The sequence below is a fragment of the Myxine glutinosa genome, chromosome 4, assembly GCF_964187855.1.
Source record: "Myxine glutinosa chromosome 4, kmMyxGlut1.1, whole genome shotgun sequence".
Taxonomy (NCBI): Eukaryota; Metazoa; Chordata; class Myxini; order Myxiniformes; family Myxinidae; genus Myxine; species Myxine glutinosa.
This window is the reverse complement of record NC_136264.1, coordinates 27,644,675-27,667,284: the sequence shown is the minus strand read 5'-3', so window position 1 is coordinate 27,667,284 and position 22,610 is coordinate 27,644,675. Positions and strand designations below refer to the sequence as shown.

At 44.4% G+C, this 22,610-nt stretch overlaps 1 protein-coding gene across 5 annotated transcripts in view; it reads right to left on the bottom strand.

The window, feature by feature from the left end:
• LOC137425734 (uncharacterized) overlaps window positions 1–22,610 on the bottom strand; it is a 331,211-nt gene that overhangs the window by 159,280 nt on the left and 149,321 nt on the right. For 3 of the 5 annotated variants that reach the window (XM_078775548.1, XM_078775550.1, XM_078775551.1), the window contains 3 exons: window positions 19,717–19,795; window positions 18,876–18,974; window positions 6,726–6,812 (listed from right to left, as the gene is read on the bottom strand). The exons of the other annotated variants lie outside the window; for them this stretch is intronic. In XM_078775548.1, coding sequence (XP_078631674.1) covers window positions 6,726–6,812; window positions 18,876–18,974; window positions 19,717–19,795 — 265 coding nt within the window. The remainder of the gene's footprint in view (window positions 1–6,725; window positions 6,813–18,875; window positions 18,975–19,716; window positions 19,796–22,610) is intronic. 5 annotated transcript variants of the gene reach the window in all.

Sequence of the window (22,610 nt, the reverse complement as noted above, 5' to 3'; positions counted from 1 at the left end):
TTATAGAATTGAAAACAGTTTGCCTCATTTCCACCAAATTTTGCATACCACGGTCAGGTGAGGGATACAGAATAACCCCCACCTGTGAGGATGGGGAGATAACTTGTGATTTGCACCTGCATAGTGCAAGTGGTTTAACCACAGACCCCACTACAAGTAGGGGGTACCGACACCACATTTCAACCTCGTAATTAAATAACCAAGCAGACCAGTGTTCTATATCTACAGGCCCCAAAAATAAACTGTGTTTTATGAGGTAAGAACGTGTGTCTCACACAGTTATGGTTCATTTTGCCTCTAACAGTGGAAACATCTGTAGTTTAAACAACCTGGAGGGTTATACCTGTGTTGAGCTCTCCAGGTATTCTTTCACAGACATGATTGCCTTGTCTGCAGATATGTAGGTTATCTACCAACAAGGCTCCATATTCATATGAATATTTTATTTACCTATTGTGTACAGGTCTTCTGTTTGTCTGCTCGATGGGGGAGGATGAGCTTTTATGGGTAACCTGTACGGGTCCATGAAAACCCAAAAAGCCAAAATACCTACACTGCCACTGTACGGTTTGATGCAGTAAGTGGGGGGAAAGAAATTGACCAACTTTCGGCGTATAAAGAAAAGAAAGGAAGATTTAATTCTGTGGGATGAAAGAACTCCGCCAACCAAGAATGTTCAAGCAGCAATTGTATACAATTGAAAATGCGCCCTATTTAATGTACTAAGATTTTCAATGGCAGTATGATTTATATGCCTTATCTATACTATAAGAGTAACACACAGACATTCCCTGTGTGTTGCAAGAGGCGACTAACAGGATTGGTGGCAGGAAGGGCATCCGGCCATAAAACATCGCTTCAAAAAGGGGACCAAGGTGCCCGAAAAAGGCCAACCCCCGCCCTGCGGGGAACAATGGCCTCTAAAGGTGGTTCTATACTATAAGAGAGCCGTTTGTCTGTGAGCCGGTGTGGGTCGCCATTTTTCTCAGATCGCTGAATGGATCTTTGGCAAACTTTGAGAGGTTCATCAGTGAGTGCCTGGGAGTGTTTGTGCAAATCTTTTTTTTAATTTTGAAAAAAGAAAGTTCTATTTTTAGGGGGGGAAGGGGATTTATAAAAAATGGCTCTTTCGTGCATGTAGCCGTTGTAGCTATGTGAGAGGTAATATTAAATTAGCGCGTGTGTGTGTGTGTGTGTGTGTGTGCGTGCGTGCGTGTGTGTGTGTTATCATACTAAAATATGCAATTTTGTGCATGTCTGTCTGTGACGATTTTTGACCGCAAAACATTCTGTCGTTGCTTATTCAATCTCAACCAAACTTGACAGGACTAAGGGTCACATGACAAAGGTTGTAGCAAATTAATTCTCCCCCCCCCCCCCTCCAGAAAGGGGTTTCTCTGCCAACGGGGTTTATGCCACCAATGGGGTTGAGTGTTGAGGTGTATCGGTGTTACGATAGCTTTATCGTGGCGTTTTTCCAAGGACACTTCGAATAACAAAAGCATAATATTGTCTTGTCACCCGAAAGCATAATAACACCATTGGATGACGAATAGCCGCAACGGTCCTTAATTCCGAGGTGCGCAGCCGAAACTGGCGGTTGGTCCGTCACGGGCAAGTGACGGAAGCAAAGCGCTTAACTTAGACGGAAGCCACACGGGTTTATTCTGGGACCCATGAACAAATAAACACACAACAAATGAAATAAATGCCACAACAATGAATTTGATGAAATAAATCATGGCAATAAAAGGAATAAAAGGAATAAAATAAATAAAAGGAAGGTAAATTAAATCCTACTTCGAGACGTCTCCACTCAGACACAAATACACAACAGGGGAATGATAAAGTAAAATAAATTGGTTTCTCTGGCCGGCCAGCACTCAGCTTGCTCAATGAGATCGTTGAATGAAGTTGGCAGTACAATTTGGCCCGAAGTCGCTCGCGTGGTAAACGTGCCAGCAATGGCGCCGAGTCGCTCTCCACAGCCCCACGGACCTGAGGTAACTCGTGCGGGCGGTCCTCTTTCGGTCCCCACTCCGCCCGAAGCGCCAAGAATCCCACAAATCGCCACCAACACCTCCTCCTCAAGATCGCAAAACTTCCACACCGCTCTATCAGCACCAGCGCACTGAGCCAGAAGAGCCAGCACGAAAGCGACCGACCGAGAACAAAGACCGAGACCGAGAGAGAGAGAGAGAGAGAGAGAGAGAGAGAGAGAGAGAGAGAGAGAGAGAGAGAGAGAGAGAGAGAGAGAGAGAAAGAGAGAGAGAGTCTTCTTCTTCCTGCTCTCGAACCTTCTAGATCTGACGTCACTCTTGACGTCACGCCGACAAACGGCCGAGCTCTCTTGAAACACCCCACGTCCTCTCGACCAATGATGAAGCTCGGGGCGTGGCCTCTCGGCCATGATCCCTGTGGGGCGGGGTTTATTTGCCGATCGGCAAATCGTAAGCTCCAGTTTCCCTACGTTATACATCGAGATGTCTCCTACGCGTCCACGGTCCATGCTATTACTATACAATCCTGTCTTTTCTATGAGATTTAGTCATCTACCCCCAGAAACTTAGCAATATTAATGTTCTTAGAAAACAAAATTACGACTCATATCTACCCCTCCCAAGGGGTGTTTCCTCCTTGAACAAACGCTGTGTTAACGTTTATAAATAGCTTATCGTCTTGTTTCATGGGAGCAACGGCCCCTACCAGAGTGTAAAAAGATCATAAACCACAAACATGTATAATTACCTTTTTAAACAGTTGCTAATGCTGTTTAACACTAAATTGAAAGAAATATGGAGGAATCCCAACATCCCCAAGGCAATTTTTACTTAGGAACTGAGTGAAGATCTACTGTAATCTATATACCCCACAAAGGTTAACATGACCCTTCCTGCTGCTAACGTGGCGGCCTTTTGAAACAGTTGCTCCTGCTGTAACACAAAACTGAAAGGGAGGGTGTGTTCATTTACCAAGCCGCTAGCTAGGGCTTGCCAAGCTGGCCGTACCTCATCAATGTTTTTGAATGGAGTGGTTTCCCGAATGCTTAAGCCACTTGGCGAGCACTCTACAATAAACTTGGTAAATGAACATGTCCATGACACAGCACCCCCACCCCCAATCAATGTTATTGAAGCCAGACCATTGATCTACTGTAATTTATATATCCCAGAGAGGAATGATCTTTCCTGCCACCCCTGTAGGGAACGCGAGGGAACGGGTGTACTCGTAATATTAAATATAAATTTTCCTTAGTGAGTGTAGTGAAGTGAAGTGTTTTCGGCACCGACAAAAATATTGAAAAAAATTAATTCAATCATTCAAAATGCCAACAGAATTAGATCACTGGGCACTCCTGCTAGTTCTAAAATAAAACTCAGACTGACACACATAATGAACAACAGTAATGTTCACCTCAAATATAAAAGGGAACAAAAATTTTTTTTCCCTGAATCCCACCAGTTTTGCAATTGAAGATTGATAGCAGTTTTCACTTGGTGGTAACAAATTAACATCGAGCAAATATTACTTGTCTGAATGATGTCCCACCTGACTGTGCTTGTGGTAGTGACAATATGAGTTGTCACAACCACAGGCACAGTCTGAGGACCAAGTCACAATATGAGTTACTGGCAGCTTACGAGATAGGACTGAATTGCAGATGGCAGTCATCAACGCTCGAATAAACCACGGAGATTTTGTTTGGTTTTCATCCAACTGGGCCTGCAAACATCAAATCACAACACAGAGCACTAAGCATCAGGCTTTACAACATCTAATTCAGAATTGCATCATTATTCTGACACTAACAATGGTTGACCAACCTCGATCCAGTCGAATATGCGCTCGTTATCAACTTTATCCTGCAGCAACCTCTCGAGCTGTTTTAGCACCTCCCCCGGGCTCAACATTGGCTTTATTGCCGCATCTCCTGGGGCTGGCGTCTCGGCAACTGTGAACTCCAGCTTCTGCAAAGCACGTGCACCTCTCTTTGCTGCGCCAGTATACCAACACAGGGCCCTCGCTCACCACCAGGGCAACATCTTGAAGAGACCGTCCTCGTCAACAAAAACAAAGCAACAACAATAACATGCATTTTAAGGCCATTTTCCCTGCTAGAGCGGGGGTTAGCCTTGTAGTCCCCATGACAATCTTCTCCATTTTGCCCTATTTTCTGCATCTCTCCTTGTTAACCCCCTTGCCCGCATTTCTTCTTCCACCATCTTTAGCCAAGTCTTTCTCGGTTTTCCCCGTCCTCTACTTTCTTCTACATTCATTTCCATCACTCTTCTCAACCAGTCACTTTCATCCTTCCTCAACACATGACCAAACCATCTCAACCTGTTCACAGCATCAATCACAGGCTCTATTCCCATCATCTTTCGCAATTCATCATTTGTCTTCCTCTCTCTCAACGATACTCCGCAAATCCACCGAACCATTCGCATTTGCACCCTTTCCAGCCTTCGTTGCTGCTCTACGTTCATTACACATGTCTCGCTCCCATAAATCATAACACTTCTCACACATGCAGCATACACCTTTCCCTTCAGCTTCAACGACACTCCCCTCCTCATCAGCACGCCACTCAGTTCCCGAAACGTCTTCCATGCACATCTCACTCCAGCAACCGTTGCCAAGTCTGATCCACCTTCTCCATTCAGCATGTCTCCGAGGTAGCAAAATGTTTTCACAACTTCGAGCTTCACGCCGTCTCCAAGATCCAACTCAACATTTCCTCTATCTACAGCTCCCTCTGTGCACACCTTACATTTGAATGTAGCTGCCACACTGGTTAATGACCCTCTCAGACCACTACATTTTTGATGAACCCACTCAGCGCACATTGTACATTGAATGGAGATCACTCCGACACCCTTCCTGCAAACAGCACATGGCCACTTCCCAGTTCTTTCCACCGCAACACATGCTTTACCACTTGCCATCACCTTCGTCTTTCCGATATTCACCTTCAGACCTTTTGTCTCCATACATTCCTTCCACTTGTTCATCTTTTCCTTCAGTCCATCCATACTTTCCGCAATCAACACCAGATCATCTGCATACAACAACTCCCACGGTAAACCCTCCTTTATGTTCTGAGCCAGCACCTCCATCACAGCTACAAATAGTAGTGGCTTTGTACCGACCCCTGATGCACTTCCACCTTCACCTCAAACTCACCACTGTTCCCGTCCTTCGTCCTTACAGCTGTGCGCGCTCTTTTGTACATTGCCATCACTACTCTGATCAACCATTCCTCCACTCCTAACTTCCTCAATGCCCACGTCAATACTTCGCGTGCAACCCTATCGAATGCTTTCTCCAGATCAACAAACCCAAGAAACAACTTCTTCCTCTTCTCCATGTACTTCTCCTGCAACTGCCTCACAATAAAGAGCGCGTCTGTCGTTCCTCTTCCTGGCATAAATCCAAACTGCATTTCGTCGATCTTCACCTTCTTCCTTATCCTCCTCTCCAACACCCTTTCCAATACCTTCATTCCATGCTCCAATAACTTTATCGCTCGAGCGAAATACTTTACGAGCCACACTCCAGGGGGTCACCTTTCCCCTTGTATAGAGGGACGAGGGTACTCAGTTCCCAATCCACTGGAATGCGGCCTTCTTTCACCACCAGATTTACAGCTCTGTCATTCTCTTCACACCCCAACTTCGTGCTGCCTTCAACATATCTCCCACAACTCCCTTCGGCCCTCCCGCTTTTCTACTCTTCATTGCTTTTATCGCTTCCTCAACTTCCTTCTCAGTTATCTTCTCTGCCGATCCTAAAACTGGGTGACTCTCTATGTTGCCATCCCATTCATTCTCTGTATTCAACAGCATTTCCATATATCTTTTCCATCTTCCTTTAATTCCATCTGGGTCCACAACGATTTGTCCAACTTCATCCTTCAAGCAATTCACCCCCATCACATCACACCTCTCTTTCACTATCTGCTTTGCAATCCTGAATACCGCTCTCTGACCCTCTTCCGAATCCAAGCGTTCTCCGAACATTTTCCTACATGCCTCCTGCGCCTTTGCTACCTCTTTCTTTGCAGCCTTCTTGGCTGCCGTATAACTTTCATGCTCTGCTTTTTCTGCTCCCATACCCTTCGCCTTCTGCCACTCCTTGAACTTCTTCCTCTTCTCGTCAATCCTCTTTCCAACTTCATCATCCCACCACCATGTTTCCGAGTGTCTCGGTGGTCCTTTTGTCCATCCACATCCCTCACCAAAGGCTCCCAACAGACTATCTTTCATTGACATCCAACCACATCTTCCTCTACCCAACTCAGCCTCTCTTTTAATGCCTCCCTTACTGTCACCTCTTTCAACCTCCACACCTTCATACCTTCATTCTCGGTTTGTAGTTCACCCGCCGAGCTCTCCTCGCACCTTTCACCCTTATGTCGCAGACAACTAAGTGGTGCTGTGAAACAGCCTCCTCTCCCGGGATCACCTTTGTGTCCCGGAGGTGCCCCCTATCTCGCCTACGCACCAACAGGTAGTCAACGTTGTCGTCGACCCACCTGACGTGTATGTAACAAGCTTATTATCCTCTTTCTGGAACTGAGTATTACAAATCAACAAATCAGCTCCATCAGCAAACTCCAAAATCCTTTCACCATCTCCATTTCTCATACCATATCCGTAACCCCCATGAACTCCCTCAAAACCATCCATACTCCTTCCCACATGTCCATTTCGGTCTCCTCCTACCATAACAACTTCCTCATCTTTCACGTTTTCCATCAGCTTCTCGATCGCACACCAGAACTTGTCCTTCTCTTCATCGCTCCGACCAACCTGCGGAGCATATCCTGAGATGACGTTCACCAAGAGCTTTCCAATCATCATTTTCACCATCATCAACCTATCACTCAATCTAGTCACACTCACCACACTGTCTACAAACTCCTCAGAAAACAGGACACCAACACCATTCACGCCCTCCGGGCACTCTTGCCACACAAACTTGTATTTCTGTCCCTGCCTACCCTTCACCATTCTCACACCACTTCCCTTCCATCTCGTCTCTTGCACACAACATATGTCCACTCTTCTTCTAACCAATACTTCCACCACTTCTCCTGATCTCCCTGTCATTGTCCCTACATTCCATGTCCCAAACCTCAGAAACCGATCTCCATTTCGGGCTGTACCCTGCCCATATGTAGATGTAATTGTCATGGTTCTCTTTTTGAGGCAATGTTTTTATGGCCGGATGCCCTTCCTGACGCCAACCCTCTTAGTCGCCTCCTACGACACGCAGGGATACGGGGTACCTATTCTAAACCAGGGTATACACCGGGATCTCGTCAACAAAAACACTTAATCCAATTACCGGATGATGATTACAAATCAAAATAAAGACCAATTACTGCACTGTAGTTACAAGAAGGAAGCCACACATTAACAATACACACATACACATGTGTGTATATATACATATATATAAACACATACATATGCATTATACATATACATAAAAACGCACCTATACAAACACACATACACAGATACATTATGAACTTGTTAGTACTTGTAAAAGCTATTTTATATTTGAAGTTATAACCTTAACTTATAAGCAATTGACTGGTTTTCCAACTGCCTGGATCATCAGCTGGGCACCGTTTTTCATCGAGGTTTCGATTCTTTCAGCCCAGAACCTCTCCAAACGGCGGATCCACAACCCTGACTGCAGGTCCACATCAGTATATTACTCAACATCAATGGACCCACAACCTCAAAGTTGTGTCCAGACAGTTAGTCAACACAGCAATGCAATATCCTTATTCAAACTTATCTAATTACTACTTTTATTTGAAGTATTAACACAAACTAATAACTTAATCATAAATCACTTTATATAACAATATACTAAGCCATAAACACTTTAGCTGATGGACATTGGACATGTCCATTACACAGCCCCTCCATCACTCAAACTGCCATTCAAATATTCAAACTGTCATCCACAACCGATTCCACCACGCTGCACTGCGTATCCTCGCAACCACCAACCAATCACATTAATGCTAACTTATAATACATTTTATACATATTATTTTTAAATACATACCTCCATTATTTAATACTTGTATCAAATGCAATGCAAATGGTGACGATGAATCAAATACCAAACCAAACTTACACAAAAGGTGACGATGGAATTTAAAGACATTCTCACAAGACCTGATCAACCAATCAGCCAAATATCCTCTATTTAACATGATTGAAAATACCTTCTCAGCATGTTCCACAAAATCACCCTTCACTGAACAAATTCTTGCAAATCTAAGTAGCTGAGATGAGAAGACATTGTAACTAATTTTAATTGGTACATTGCCACCTGCCACCTGCCGTTGAGAGAGAGGAAGACAAATGATGAATTGCGAAAGATGATGGGAATAGAGCCTGTGATTGATGCTGTGAAGAGGAACAGGTTGAGATGGTTTGGTCATGTGTTGAGGAAGGATGAAAGTGACTGGTTGAGAAGAGTGATGGAAATGAATGTAGAAGGAAGTAGAGGACGGGGAAGACCGAGAAAGACTTGGCTAAAGATGGTGGAAAAAGAAATGCGGGCAAGGGGGTTAACAAGGAGAGATGCAGAAAATAGGGCAAAATGGAGAAGATTGTCATGGGGACTGCAAGGCTAACCCCCGCTCTAGCAGGGAAAATGGCCTGAAAATGCATGTTGTTGTTGTTGTTGTATTTTGCCACCTGGAAGGTGTACAAGACTACAGCGAAACTGAAATCATCAACTTTATGATATACTCATACTAAAGCCATTCTATCTAACTTTAACTAACACGTCCAGATATACAGCAACAGTACAATCATTACCACTCTTGTTTGCAACAATCAGACTATCTGGATAAATCTTGTAAAGCAGCCTATAAAAACAATTATAGTTAATGTTACGGATTCGTCACTTCCGTTATGGTGGTTTTCATCCACTGTAAACATTTTTGATTCCATGTACTATTATTGTTTTCAAAAGGTTCATTGTTTATGAACTATTTTCAAAAGGTGGAAAAGTTAGAGTTAAAAGAAACCGGAAACCAGATCGGGAACCAGACGACGAAGAGGAAGAAGAGGAGAGAAAAGAAGGCGGAGCGAGTGGAGTCGGACAAGAAGCATAGTTGCTTTGCGGTCTGGAGTGAATGTTGGCGAGCAAGAGTCACGAGTGAACTTTGGGTTTCCCAGGAAAGGGATTCCTGTGACAGAGCTGTTATCGCTGCGACAGATCAACCTGCGTGTCAGGTTTTGCGGTCAAGAATCGTTGGACTGCCGTTACGTCTCGAGTACGGGCCGTCGGCCATTTTGACTCGCGCTCTTTGCACGTCGTGCAAGGTTTCTTTGCTTCGCTTCAGCTTTTGCACATCACGCAAGGTTTTTCTTTGCTTGACTTCAGCCGTTTTCACCGCATTCAGACGTATCTGGTGTGTGTGTGTGCAACGCCGATTTTGAAGGTAAATCTGAGGTTCGCCGACTGTGAGCCTTGGAACGTCCATACCCGAGGGTGTGATTTCCCAGTCGCCTGGAGGGCGCCTTTGCACAGCTTTGGCAGCAGGACTGTAACTGCCAACCCAACTGGATTCTGGTCTCGATTGGACATTGATCTGACGATCGCTGGAGCGGATCGACTTTGGCTTGAAGCCGGGGATTCGAGACATTGGGGATGTTCTTGTTTCACTCACTTGGAGCACAGCGAGTTATATATTACAAAACTGATGGTACCATCATAGGATATTGATTGTACTTTTGATTGCTATTATTGTTGTACTGTTATTCTTGTGTGATCGTAATACAATATTTGTTTGTGAGTAACAATTGGGGTGGCTTCTCCATTGATCTTTGACATACAGAATAACACATTTTTCTGCCGTGACTCCTCTCGGGGCTCGGGGGTACACCGTGACCAGGGGGTCGGGGAGGAGCACGTAACAGAAATTGGGGGCTCGTCCGGGATAGAATTCCCTAACATTCCCAGAATTCCCAAATTTGTGGAATTTTTGTAATATTCCCAAATTTTTCAAAAAATTTGAATTTTTTTTTTGTGTGAACGTTAACAGGTGTTAACTGATAGTCACCATGGTGTTTGACGCAGAAAAGTTTGCGGCGTCCCCTAATGAGGCACAGTTCCTAGCGGTAAAAAATCGGAACTCTTGATATTGGCCAAACATTGTAACTTGGAGGTCCGAGTTAATATGAAAAGCAGAGATGCAGACATTGGTGGTAGAATCTCTGGTGGGACTGGGAACATGGACAGAGGTACCCTTGGATTGGTTACCCGAGGAAAAAGAAAATGTGGAGCTCCGGAAAATGGAGATGCAACTGCAGAGCCAGGAAAGGTTAAAAGAGTTGGAATGGAAAGCCGAGGAGAGAAGCACAGAGGAAAGGAGAGCTGAAAGAGAACTCGAGGAAAGAAGAGTAGAACAGGAACGAGAACTCGAGGAAAAAAGAGTAGTACAGGAACGAGAACTCGAGGAGAGAAGAACAGAGGAAAGGAGAACTGAAAGGGAACTCGAAGAAAGAAGAGCAAAGGAAAGAGCCGACCAAAGGAGAGCCGAAAGGGAGTTAAAGGAACGTGACATGGAGTATCAGAAGGAAGTTAAACTCAAGGAGCTGGAATTAATGGGAGAACGGAGAGAAGTCGTATCCATGCCGGCTAGTTCGACAACTAGTCAGAACACCTGGGATGTTGGTAGACATGTGAGGCTGGTTCCACCCTTCAATGAAAAGGAGGTAGCCAAGTTTTTTTTACACTTTGAAATAGGGGCTCAAATGCTAAAATGGCCTGTGGGGTCCTGGACTATATGTTAGTGCAAAGTGTTTTGGTGGGTAAAGCTCAGAATATCTATTCGGCTTTACCGAATGACCAATGTGCAGATTATGAGATCGGGAAGAAAACCATTCTCAAAGCCTATGAATTGGTCCCTGAAGCTTACCGGCAAAAATTCCGGAATGCCAGGAAGAGGGAGAGTGAGACCCATGTGGAGTTTGCCAGAATGAAGGAAACCATGTTTGATCGGTGGTGTGATTCGAAGGGGATTGGGAAAGACTTCAAACTGTTGCGACAATTAATCTTGGTGGAGGAATTCAAACAGTGTGTCCACGCGGACATTAAAGTACATCTGGAGGAAAAGAAGGTACCAGAGTTGTATGAGGCAGCAACCGTGGCAGATGACTATGCCTTGACACACAGGATGGGGTTCCACAAACCTAACTTCCCGCCAAGAGTTCGCCAGGGGAGTTATGGAACATCCGGTGTGGAGAACGAATATTCATGGGGGCGGCCTAGAGATGACTATGAGGACAAATCTGATACCGCGACTTTTAGGCATCAGAAGACGACAGTTCCAAGACAGACTTATCTTCCGGGGGGCCCGAGGCAGACCAAGAGTTTTTCCTCCGGGCCTACTTGCGCTTTTTGCAAGAAACCTGGGCATTTGATGTCCCAATGTTATGCCCTGAAAAGAAAAAATCAGGATCGGAGTCAGACTAGTACAACTCCGAATGCATTGACAAATGCGAGAAATCGTCCTTGGAGGACAGTGCCTTGTGAAGGTTCCATTGCCAAAGTTACGGCATCACAGAACGACCTTGTTCAAGAGGGTTACAAACCTTTTATTTCAGAGGGGTTTGTATCACTGGATGGAGACTTGACTAACCAGAGACCTGTTAGGGTATTGAGGGACACAGGGTCACATCAATCTTTGATGCTTGAAGGCATTTTGCCATTGTCAGAGAAGACGGCAACTGGTGTTAGTGTTCTTTTACAGGGGGTTGGTGGCTATGTTAAAGCTCCACTTCATGTCATTCATTTAAAGTCTGATTTGGTGTCAGGACCGGTCACCGTAGGTTTACAAGCCACTCTTCCTGTAGAGGGAATCTCTTTTGTTATCGGGAATGATTTGGCCGGTGGTCAAGTTTCTGGTAACCCGATGTTTGTTGAAAAGCCTAGTATGGAAAATAACTGCACAGTTAGAGCAGGAGATTCCGGGTATCTTTCCATCCTGTACGGCGACTCATGCTATGGGTAGGAAGCGCTCTGAAGAGAAGAGGAAGGTACTGACGTCAGGCTTTGAACAGACACTTCGTGTCAAGTACCCTGAAACTAAGTGTCAACACACACAAGTCATGGATGGAGGCAATGTTGGCAAGCTCTTTGTAGGTGGACTGAACTTCAACACAAGGGAAGATGTTCTGGACTCGGCAAATATAGACCACTCTTGGAAGTGTTGCTGATAAAAGACAGGGAGACGCAAAAGTCGAGAGGGTTTGGCTTTGTCACGTTTGAAAACACAAAGAACGCCAAAGATGCAAAAAAGGATTTGAATGGCAAGGATTTGGATGGTCGGACCATAACAGTAGAGAAGGCAGGCCATGGGCATCGAGGGGGCTACAGAGGAGGAAAACGTGGAGGTAGTTTCAGGGGTGGCTATGGCTCCCAGGGTGGGAGTAGTAGTTTTGGTGGTGGCCGCAGTCGAGATTACTATGGAGGCTCCCAGAGTTACGGCAGCTCCCGAAGGGAGGATTATCAGGGTGGTGGCCGAGAAGGAGACCGCTATTTACGTGACTACAGCGACAAGCGCTCCAACCGTGATTATTATGAAAGTTAGGAAGAGTTTGAAGCACTGAATGCTGCGGAGCAGCCGAGCCAAGATTCCTACACGGATTAACCGTGAACTCCACGTTCCTAAAGTCGTCCATGTAGTGAATACTTCCAGGCCTCACCACCCAACCACCATGAAACCTGGCTCTCAGCTCGGCCTCCTTCAAAAAGTGCTATAGATTTGCTTTATTTTGGATTTTTGATCACAACCCCTTAACCTTCATTCAAAAAATGAAAAATAAAAATCAGAGGTTGATGAGATGGAGTTTGGCTTTGCAGGAGTTCAACTTTGAAATTGAGCATGTAAAGGGCAGGGACAATGTCGTTGCTGATGCTTTGTCCAGAGTGAACTAACTTTGGAAATTCCTGTAGGTGGTTTGGAAGTTTTGTTGCTTTATTTTTGGGAAATATTAATTATTGTTGCTCACGTGAATTGATGATTTGGGTGTGAGTTTTACTTTTGTTTGTTAAAAGTTTTGCCTGCAAAGAAAGTTTTCACGATGTTCAAACTTTCTTTCTTGAGGGGGGGGGGGGGGGGTGGGGGCGGGAGTGTTACGGATTCCTCACTTCCGTTGTGGTGGTTTTCATCCACTGTAAACATTTTTGATTCCATGTACTATTATTGTTTTCAAAAGGTTTATTGTTTATGAACTATTTTCAAAAGGTGGAAAAGTTAGAGTTAAAAGAAACCGGAAACCAGACGACGAAGAGGAAGAAGAGGAGAGAAAAGAAGGCGGAGCGAGTGGAGTCGGACAAGAAGCATAGTTGCTTTGCGGTCTGGAGCGAACGTTGGCGAGCAAGAGTCACGAGTGAACTTTGGGTTTCCCAAGAAAGGGATTCCTGCGACAGAGTTGTTTTCGCTGTGACAGATCAACCTGCGTCTGCCTTTGGATTTCCCAGTCGCCTGGAGGGCGCCTTTGCACAGCTTTGGCAGCAGGACTGTAACTGCCAACCCAACGGGATTCTGGTCTCGATTGGACATTGATCTGACGATCGCTGGAGCGGATCGACTTTGGCTTGAAGCCGGGGATTAGAGACATTGGGGATGTTCTTGGTTCACTCACTTGGAGCACAGTGAGATATATATTACAAAACTGATGGTACCATCATAGGATATTGATTGTACTTTTGATTCATACTATTGTTTTTGTACTGTTATTCTTGTGTGATCTTAATACAATACTTGTTGGTTTGTAACAATTGGTGTGGCTTCACCATTGATCTTTGACATACCGAATAACACATTTTTCTGCCGTGACTCCTCTCTGGTCTCGGAGGTACACCGTGACCAGGGGGTCGGGGAGGAGCACGTAACATTAACCACACAAATATCATTAAAAAAGTTATAGTTAACCACACAAATATCATCTATATAACAACAAGTATTCCCACCAATGGGAATACCCTTAACCTGCTCAAACATTCCAGTAAAGCCAAGGAATACAAAGATTGACCTCTTTACATTTAATACTGAAATTATTAACTAAAACTTCCTGATGCTCGGAGATAATATCCTGGAGCGACTTATGACAAGGAACATAATATGTGCTATTTCCTATACTAGTGAAAGTAACCGTATCGATGTCCAACTCTCTTAATAAAACCTCCACATAAAACTTTTTACAAACTACAACAAAATTATTAGCAGCCTTATCCAAGGAGCTATGACATACATGGAGATCATTGATATCTTTTCGAACACTCGGCTTGTTAAACACTGGTTTAGACCGACCCAGTGAAAGCAAGCCCCGCCAACTAAAAAACTTAATCCTATTTTCCAAGACTTCCACAACTCTGTTAGACCGTGGATTGAAACCGTTTACAGATAACTTAATCTTGGTGCACATTCTGTCAACAAAATTAGAGACAGAATCTACAATTGAAGACCTGATGCAGCTCCAAGGTTGAGTTACTGGTTCCCTATATTTAGCTCCCATTTTCATCAAATCCCTAATTTCACAATTACTAATAATATTCAAATCCCCAGAAACTACGTGTGCACATGGATCATACAAAAAAGGGGAAGATGAACATGCACAGTCGGTCTCCAAAATGTCTTTTACCATATCTATACCAAGAGTTTTAAGAAATTTACTGTAATTGAATAAGGATTATCCTATGGTCTTAGTGAAGGTGAAATAAACCTTCAATGGGGCTCGCTCCCTAACTTTATTGGGTAATAAATTCTCTATACTAGTATCCCTAAAAATAGAATGAAGTCGAAGCTTATCTCTGCCGGTTTGCTAGAAAGATCGCATATTAAGAACGAGTGTATCCCATCAACTTTGGGATGAGACTTCTTTGTAAGAACCCTGCAACAAAAAGCTTCAATCAAAAACGAACACATGTAATATGAAACTGCTAAACTCTGGAGAATATTAGCTAAAACTTGTTGGGAACATGACCTCAGCAGAACATAAATATCATGAAAAACCTTTCCTTCATAAAAACCTTTACGTTTATCAATTATCTCTGAAATTTCCATTTTTGGTACTATACGACCCCGACTACGATGTCCATGCCCTCTGGGTCTCCCTCTGATTGGATTAGCAAAATACTCATTACCAGAAACATTTCCGAGAGAAACTGACCCAGTACCTTGTACCCTATCATTAAGGCCAAAAGGATAGATCATACATAGGGTCCTAATCCAAAAGTCCTCTTTGCGCCAAAGCTCAACATTACACTCCTCTATATTATCAAAATCATTAACATTAACTGAATCTATTACTTGAACAGAACAACGATTAAAATCATGCCCAACTTCATTGAAATGGTTATATAAATAATACCAGAATGTCTTAATACCAGACGATACACTAGAGTACTAGACCTATGTCCATTCAAACGCTGATGTAAACAGTGAGAAGTTTTACCAACATATTGCAATCCACAATCTCCAAAAGTGAGAAGATAAATAACGTACTTTGATTTACATCCAAACTTAATATCCAACAAGCGTTACGCCTAGGTCCCCCGTCGGGGAAGTGATGCGAGTTGACAAAGTGGAAGACGCAGAAAACATGCTATGATATGATATTTCGCTCACAAGGTTCAGACATACATGGAGGCAGCCATCTTCAATTTTGACGTGGCGACCCAATTTTCAATAGCGTTCTTCCTTATGCCTAGATACACCCACACACCAGATTAGAAGTTGGTACTTCGCTTATTTTTCAGGATATTTCGTTCACAAGGCTCAGACATATATATGGTGGTGGCCACCTTGGATTTTGACGTGGCGACCCAATTTTCAATAGCGTTCTTCCTTATGCCTAGATACAACCACACACCAGATTAGAAGTTGGTACTTCTCCTCTCCTCTGATGCCGGCAACCTCAACATTCTCATCCTCCTCGACCTCAGCGCCGCCTTTGAAACCATCAATCACACCATCCTCCTCAAAAGACTTGAAACCACCTTTAACATTACCGGCACTGCCCTCTCTTGGATCAAATCATACCTCTCTGACAGACGCCAGTTCATCTCCATCAATAACTGCAAATCCCCCACTGCTCCCCTCCCCCAAGGTGTCTCCCAAGGTTCAGTTCTTGGCCCCCTCCTCTTCATCCTGTACCTGTCCCCCCTTGGTCACTTAATCCGCCGTCATGGTCTCCAATTCCACTGCTTCGCCGATGACATCCAGCTTTTCATCTCCACCAAGTCCATCTCCACCGCCACCCACTCTATCCTGACAAACTGCATCACTGAAATAAAATCCTGGCTTCAAATCAACTTCCTCAAACTTAACTATGATAAATCTGAAATAATCATCATTGGCCCAAAAACGCTCACCAAATCCACCCATAACTTTGCCCTCAACATCGACGGTTTCCCAGTATCTACCTCCCCTCACATCCGGAATCTTGACATCATCTTTGACCAAACCCTCCCCTTCGACAAATACACTAAACAGATCACAAAGACAGCCTTCTTTCACCTGAAAAACATCGCCCGTCTCCGTCCATCCCTCTCCTCCACGGCTGCAGAAACCCTCATCCACGCCTTCATCACCTCCCGTCTGGACTACTGCAACATCCTCCTCTATGGTTCACCCTCAATAATCACCAATAAACTCCAATACATTCAGAACTCTGCTGCCCATCTACTCACCCATTCCCGGACCCGTGACCACATCACCCCCGTCTTTTACAAGCTTCACTGGCTCCCCATCCCCCAGAGAATCCAGTACAAAATCCTCCTCTTGACCTACAAAGCCCTCCATAACCTGGCCCCATCCTACCTGACTGACCTCCTCTCCAGACACACTCCCACCCGCAACCTCCGCTCTGCTGGTACCAACCTCCTGACCCCCCCCCCCCCCCCAATCCGGACCAAATTCAGATCCTGGTGGGACAGGGCCTTCTCCATCGCTGCTTCCACCCTCTGGAACTCACGACCTCACACCATCAGAGACTCCTCCTCACTCACCACATTCCAAACATCACTCAAGACCCACCTGTTCAACACTGCATTCAACATTTAACCCACAGCATTTAACCCCTGACTATCTCTTCTCCTTCTCCTTCCTTTTGCTTTGATTATTTACCTATTGATTTTTGTCTTTTTGCACTTGTTTTTTGTACTCTGTCAAAGCGCCTTTGGGCTTCTTGAAAAGCGCTATATAAAAGAAATGTATTATTATTATTACTTCGCTTATTTTTCAAGATATTCCACTCACAAGGTTCACATACATGGCGGCGGCCATCTTGGATTTTGATGTGGCGACCCAATTTTCAATAGGGTTCTTCCGTATGCCTAGATACACCCACACACAAGATTAGAAGTTGGTACTTCGCTTATTTTTCAAGATATTTTGCTCTTAAGGTTCAGACATATATATGGTGGCGGCCATCTTGGATTTTGACGTGGCGATCCAATTTTCAATAGAGTTCTTCCTTGTGCCTAGATACACTCACACACCAGATTAGAAGTTGGTACTTCGCTTATTTTTCAAGATATTCAGCTCACAAGGTTCAGACATACATGGCGGCGGCCATCTTGGATTTTGACATGGCGACCCAATTTTCAATAGGGTTCTTCCTTATGCCTAGATACACCCACACACAAGATTAGAAGTTGGTACTTCGCTTATTTTTCAAGATATTTTGCTCACAAGGTTCAGACATATATATGGTGGCGGCCATCTTGGATTTTGATGTGGCGACCCAATTTTCAATAGCGTTCTTCTTTGTGCCTAGATACACCCACACACCAGATTAGAAGTTGGTACTTCGCTTATTTTTCAAGATACTCAGCTCACAAGGTTCAGACATACATGGCGGTGGCCATCTTGGATTTTGACGTGGGTTGCACCCACACACCAAATCCGAATGCGGTCCTTCGCTTACGCATGCCCGCACGCATGAAAGGACGGACGGACACACGGACGGAGGGGAAAACCATAGTCCCCCTTTCGCTCCGCGGTGCGACGGGGGACAATTATGTCTTAGCTAGCCGAAACCCGTGGAACATCCACGGAAGGGAGGATGTGGTGTATGGATAGAGTGTACCATTATGGATGGCATGGGGGATTTGCTTGTCCGAGTAAGAGTTAGGAAGAAAGATGAGAATGAAGAGTGTGTATATGAACAACGATCGCCGACACCGGCACAAATGCATGCTCTGGATTGTCCACTCAGTGGACGGCTTGCTTTCGCCTTCGCCTGTCCAATCAGCGGATGGTTTGCTTCGCCTTCGCCCAGCAGACGCCAATACGATGGCGTCGTAAGATGGCGTCGTATCGGCAGTTAATCGGATGCTTTTGGGCCCCAAAGTCGGCTAATTCAGATTTTTCGAGTATGCCTGTACGTGATAAACAAAGAGCGCGGTTCGTAGATCGTAAATCCATTAGTGCCGTGGGCATCGGGTCACTGGGTACGGCGTAAAAGGGATAACAAAGTCGAGTCCTTACGCTATTATTATATAGATACCCAATTCGCAGTCAATAACAAAAATCTTACCTGTTGCTGAGAGACAAAAGTTTCACAAGGTCTAAAAACTTTACAACACAAATACCTAGAGGAATTACACTTTTTAAAAACAGCTTTACAAGTACTTGACAAAACATACTGACAAAACAAAACAAAGCAAAGCATTACTTGCTACAAATGGCAGGTTGCCTTGGTTAGACAAGTGCTACACAGATAGATGTGTCTTAAAGTTCTGACCCTCCTCGTTAACAGAATAATCTGATGGCCTGTAACACCTGTGGTACGGCTTAGTCTTCACACTAAAAATATGCTCACCATGGCTGTGAGGAACTCACTAATGTTTTCATTTTCCGGCAAAAAGTCACTCCAGTTGAGGCCAGCTTGCCTCCATTGGCTGGCTACTTTCATATGGCTCTGCATGCCAAAAACAACCAAACATTAGAAAGTGGAAAAGTGGCCTGGATTTGTAAATGAAATTTTAAATAGAACGGATTAATAAAGGTGATTGTAAAAATTAATCAAAAAAGAGCAAAATAAATAAATAAATAAATACTTATTTTGACTTTGCACGGCTGCAAAGTCAAAAATATTTACCTGAAATGTGAACAACCCAAACAACAATCACAACAGCAACACAACTGATTCATTGATCTGATGAGTTTGTAACATTTCATTTTGCATTCCGATTTCACAATACACCATTAAAAACAAAACTTCAGTGAAATTCTCAGCAATTCCTGAAACGAGAGCCACGTCTTGCCTTTCTGGGTCCACGAGTGCAGGTGAAAACTGACACTTGACAGACAATGATGGATCCACAAAGGCAAGGTATGGCTGCGTCTGATTTGGAAATTCACCAAGTTTAATTTGTGCTTAATAGTGCATTTTCCAGATTTAAGTGCCAAATTAAATATTAATGAATATATAATTTGCAGGCAACAAATTTGAGCTTGACATTAGGTGTTGAAGAATAGCGGGAAAGCAAAATCCCAAGCACAAAAAGTCACAAGTACAGTGAGGGCAGTCCAGCAATGTGGAAATGGTGCAGTTTGTTATCTTGTGAAGCAGAAGTACAAAATGTATTCTTTTGGGGGTCACGATGGAGATGGAGGGGGGAAGTGGGCGAAGAGTGGGTAACAAGATAGGTGGTTCTCACCATGCGCTTGCATAGCAGGTGGAGGATGTCAGACAGCAGGACTCCAGCTTTTTTTGAGGGCAACAGTACCTTGCAGCTTCTACAAGGGCACATGGAGGAAGCAAAAGACAAACTCGAAGGATATGCTGCTTTGAGGATCCCAAAGGAAATTCAGTGCGATAAATCAAAGAAACAAACCAAATGTAGTGAGAATGGGGCAGATGGTAAGGCCATGCTCAGACTGACACAGCAGTGAACATAGGAGCGACAATGGCTCCGCAATGTATGCAAGTACTGATTGCAATCTCTTTTGCCTTTTTGTCTCATTCGCAAAGCAAAAACGTTCCCATTTAAACAAGCATTCTGAGTATTGCGCTGCAATACATGTCCCCTACCAAAGTTCAAAGTGCCATAACTTTGTCAAAAATGATCGAATATGCAAATTTATGCACGGTTGATGCTGGTTTTCAAACTTGATCTGAGGTATGCTGAGACACATGTGTGTCACGCCTCGCCTCGTTGATAAGCCCGCAAGGTCGCTCCGTGTAGCGGCCTGCACGTATTGCACTGTGTGAATTATATAATTACCAACTCACGGTCTGAGGTACTAGCGATTCAAGAGATATCCATTTTTAAAAAATATTTTCGTTTAATTAACGATATCTGCCAAACCACGCGCCCTATCGCAAATTACAAAAGGTCATTTTAGTAGATTGATATGCTGAACAGATCTGTGAGGTTTCCCCTCAATTGGATCAAAAATGAGGGAGGAGCTCGGTTTTAAAGGTTCATGCTGCGCATGCGCAAGATTGGAGGTCTCGTCTCTTCAAAGCTGTCCATGCACGCTCGCTTTCGAAGTTAAGTAACTTTTCACAATTGTGTTTTTGTCGAAACTGGTATTGTATGTACCTATTGGGGTGTCTTTAATAGTATTCTTGGCGTTGGTTTTTCATACCTGTGTACAGAATCGTCGGTCTTTCTCATCGTGTATTCTGAGGCCTAAGTGTAGTACTACTACTAGGCTACTGTGTCCAACCTTGGCTTTAGGCTTTGTTTTTGTCTCAGCGGTTCTCTGATCGCACTGCAATTTTTTTCCGGTCTCTGTTTTTCACGGTCTTTTCATCCCATACTTCCTTGTTTTAAAATCTCAAAAAAAAACAAAAAAAACCCAAAAACATTTCCTTCCGTTTTTATTCATTTATTCGTTCTTAGTTGTTCGTTCGTTCATTCTTCGACCACGCTGTTTGTGATCACGTTGTTAAAAAATGTCTGAACCCTGAAGACCTGTATTCTGTCATATTCTATAACACCTTTTTCTTCTTCTTCTATAAAAGGATGCTTTCGACTTGCTCACCAAATCCATTCATTCCAAAAAAAAATTCCATCTCTTATAGTGCATCTTTCATTCATTCCCTAAACTCTCCAGCACTCCATCCTCCCTCCAGCGTCCTCAAACGTATTTTTGACTCAAATGTCTCAAGAAACTCATTTTGCAATAAATGTTCGTTTCCCATTAATCGTACATTTTTCAAAATCCCATCACCCCTCCCCTCTAAATCTACCCCCTTGCCCATCCCCTCCAAATCATCCCCATCACCCATCTCTTTCAAATCTTCCCCCTTGCCCCTCCCCTCCAAATCTTCCCAATCACCCATTCCTTTCAAATCTCCCCCCACACCCCTCCCCTCCGAGACTCTCCCTCGCTCCTCCCCTCCTAGACTCCCCTCTCACCCCTCCCCCTCAAAGCGTCCTCCCCGCTTCTTCCCCCTTCCAACTTTCACCTTCATCTCCCTCAACCTTCTGCCTCGCTCTTCCCCCTCGTCAAATAACACCTCACTGCGCCTCTCCCAATCACCATCAAACCTTTTGTCTGCCCCATCCTTCCCTTTCTCCGAGCTATTCTGTAATCTCTGACACACCTTCAACAGCTCTCCCTACCTCTTCCTCCTCTTCCACATCTTACCCTACCGCTCCCCCCCCCCCTGTTCTGTATCCGATGCTCCCCCTTCCTCTTCCTTAACAGTATGGACCTCAAACATCCGGGGCCTTCGCTCAAACATGTCTGATCTCTCCATACAGGTTGCTTCTGACAAACCAGACGTGATCTGCTTAACAGAAACTTTCCTCCTTCATGATGTCTCTGATTCCTTGGTATCTCTCCCAGGTTACTCCCTACTCCGGTATGATAGACCTGAGCCTCGTCCTGGAGGTGGGGTTGCTATATTTATAAAAAAACTCTCTTCCTCACTCGCCCTGCACTGCCCTCTCTCCACCTCACCCCCAGGAATACCTTTGGCTACGGCTTCCCCTTCGCTCCCACCTTTTGTTCATATGTGTGTTGTACCGTCCACCAAACAGTGATGACTCCATCTACATCTCGCTGTCTGAGAATATGGACCAACTTCTATCTACCCATCCCAACTCTCTCTTCCTCATATGTGGTGATTTCAACTGTCACCATGCCAGTTGGCTGGGTGTGGGTACCTCTCTCACCAGCCATGGCTCTTCAGCAAAGGACTTCTGTGACTCACTGGGACTGACACAATCTGTCAATTTCCCGACCCGGATTTCAGTCAATGGAGCATCTTCTCTTCTGGACTTGGTTATGACTAACTTCCCTGAAAATGTCTGCTGCTCTTCTTCTGCTCCAATCGGCTCTTCTGATCATGTGCTTGTTAAAGTGGACATCTCTCTGACCATTCTCAGAGAGCCTCCTCAGCGTCGACGAGTCTGGCATTTCACTCAGGCCAACTGGCATGGTCTTCAAGCAGCCATCAATCATCTGGACTGGTCTCCCATCTCTACTGCCTCTGACATAAATTCTTCCAAAGCAAACTGCTCTCTCTCATGCACAGATTTATCCCATCTCGTCTTCTGTTGTCATACCCTTCCTCCCGTCCATTGTACACGGAATC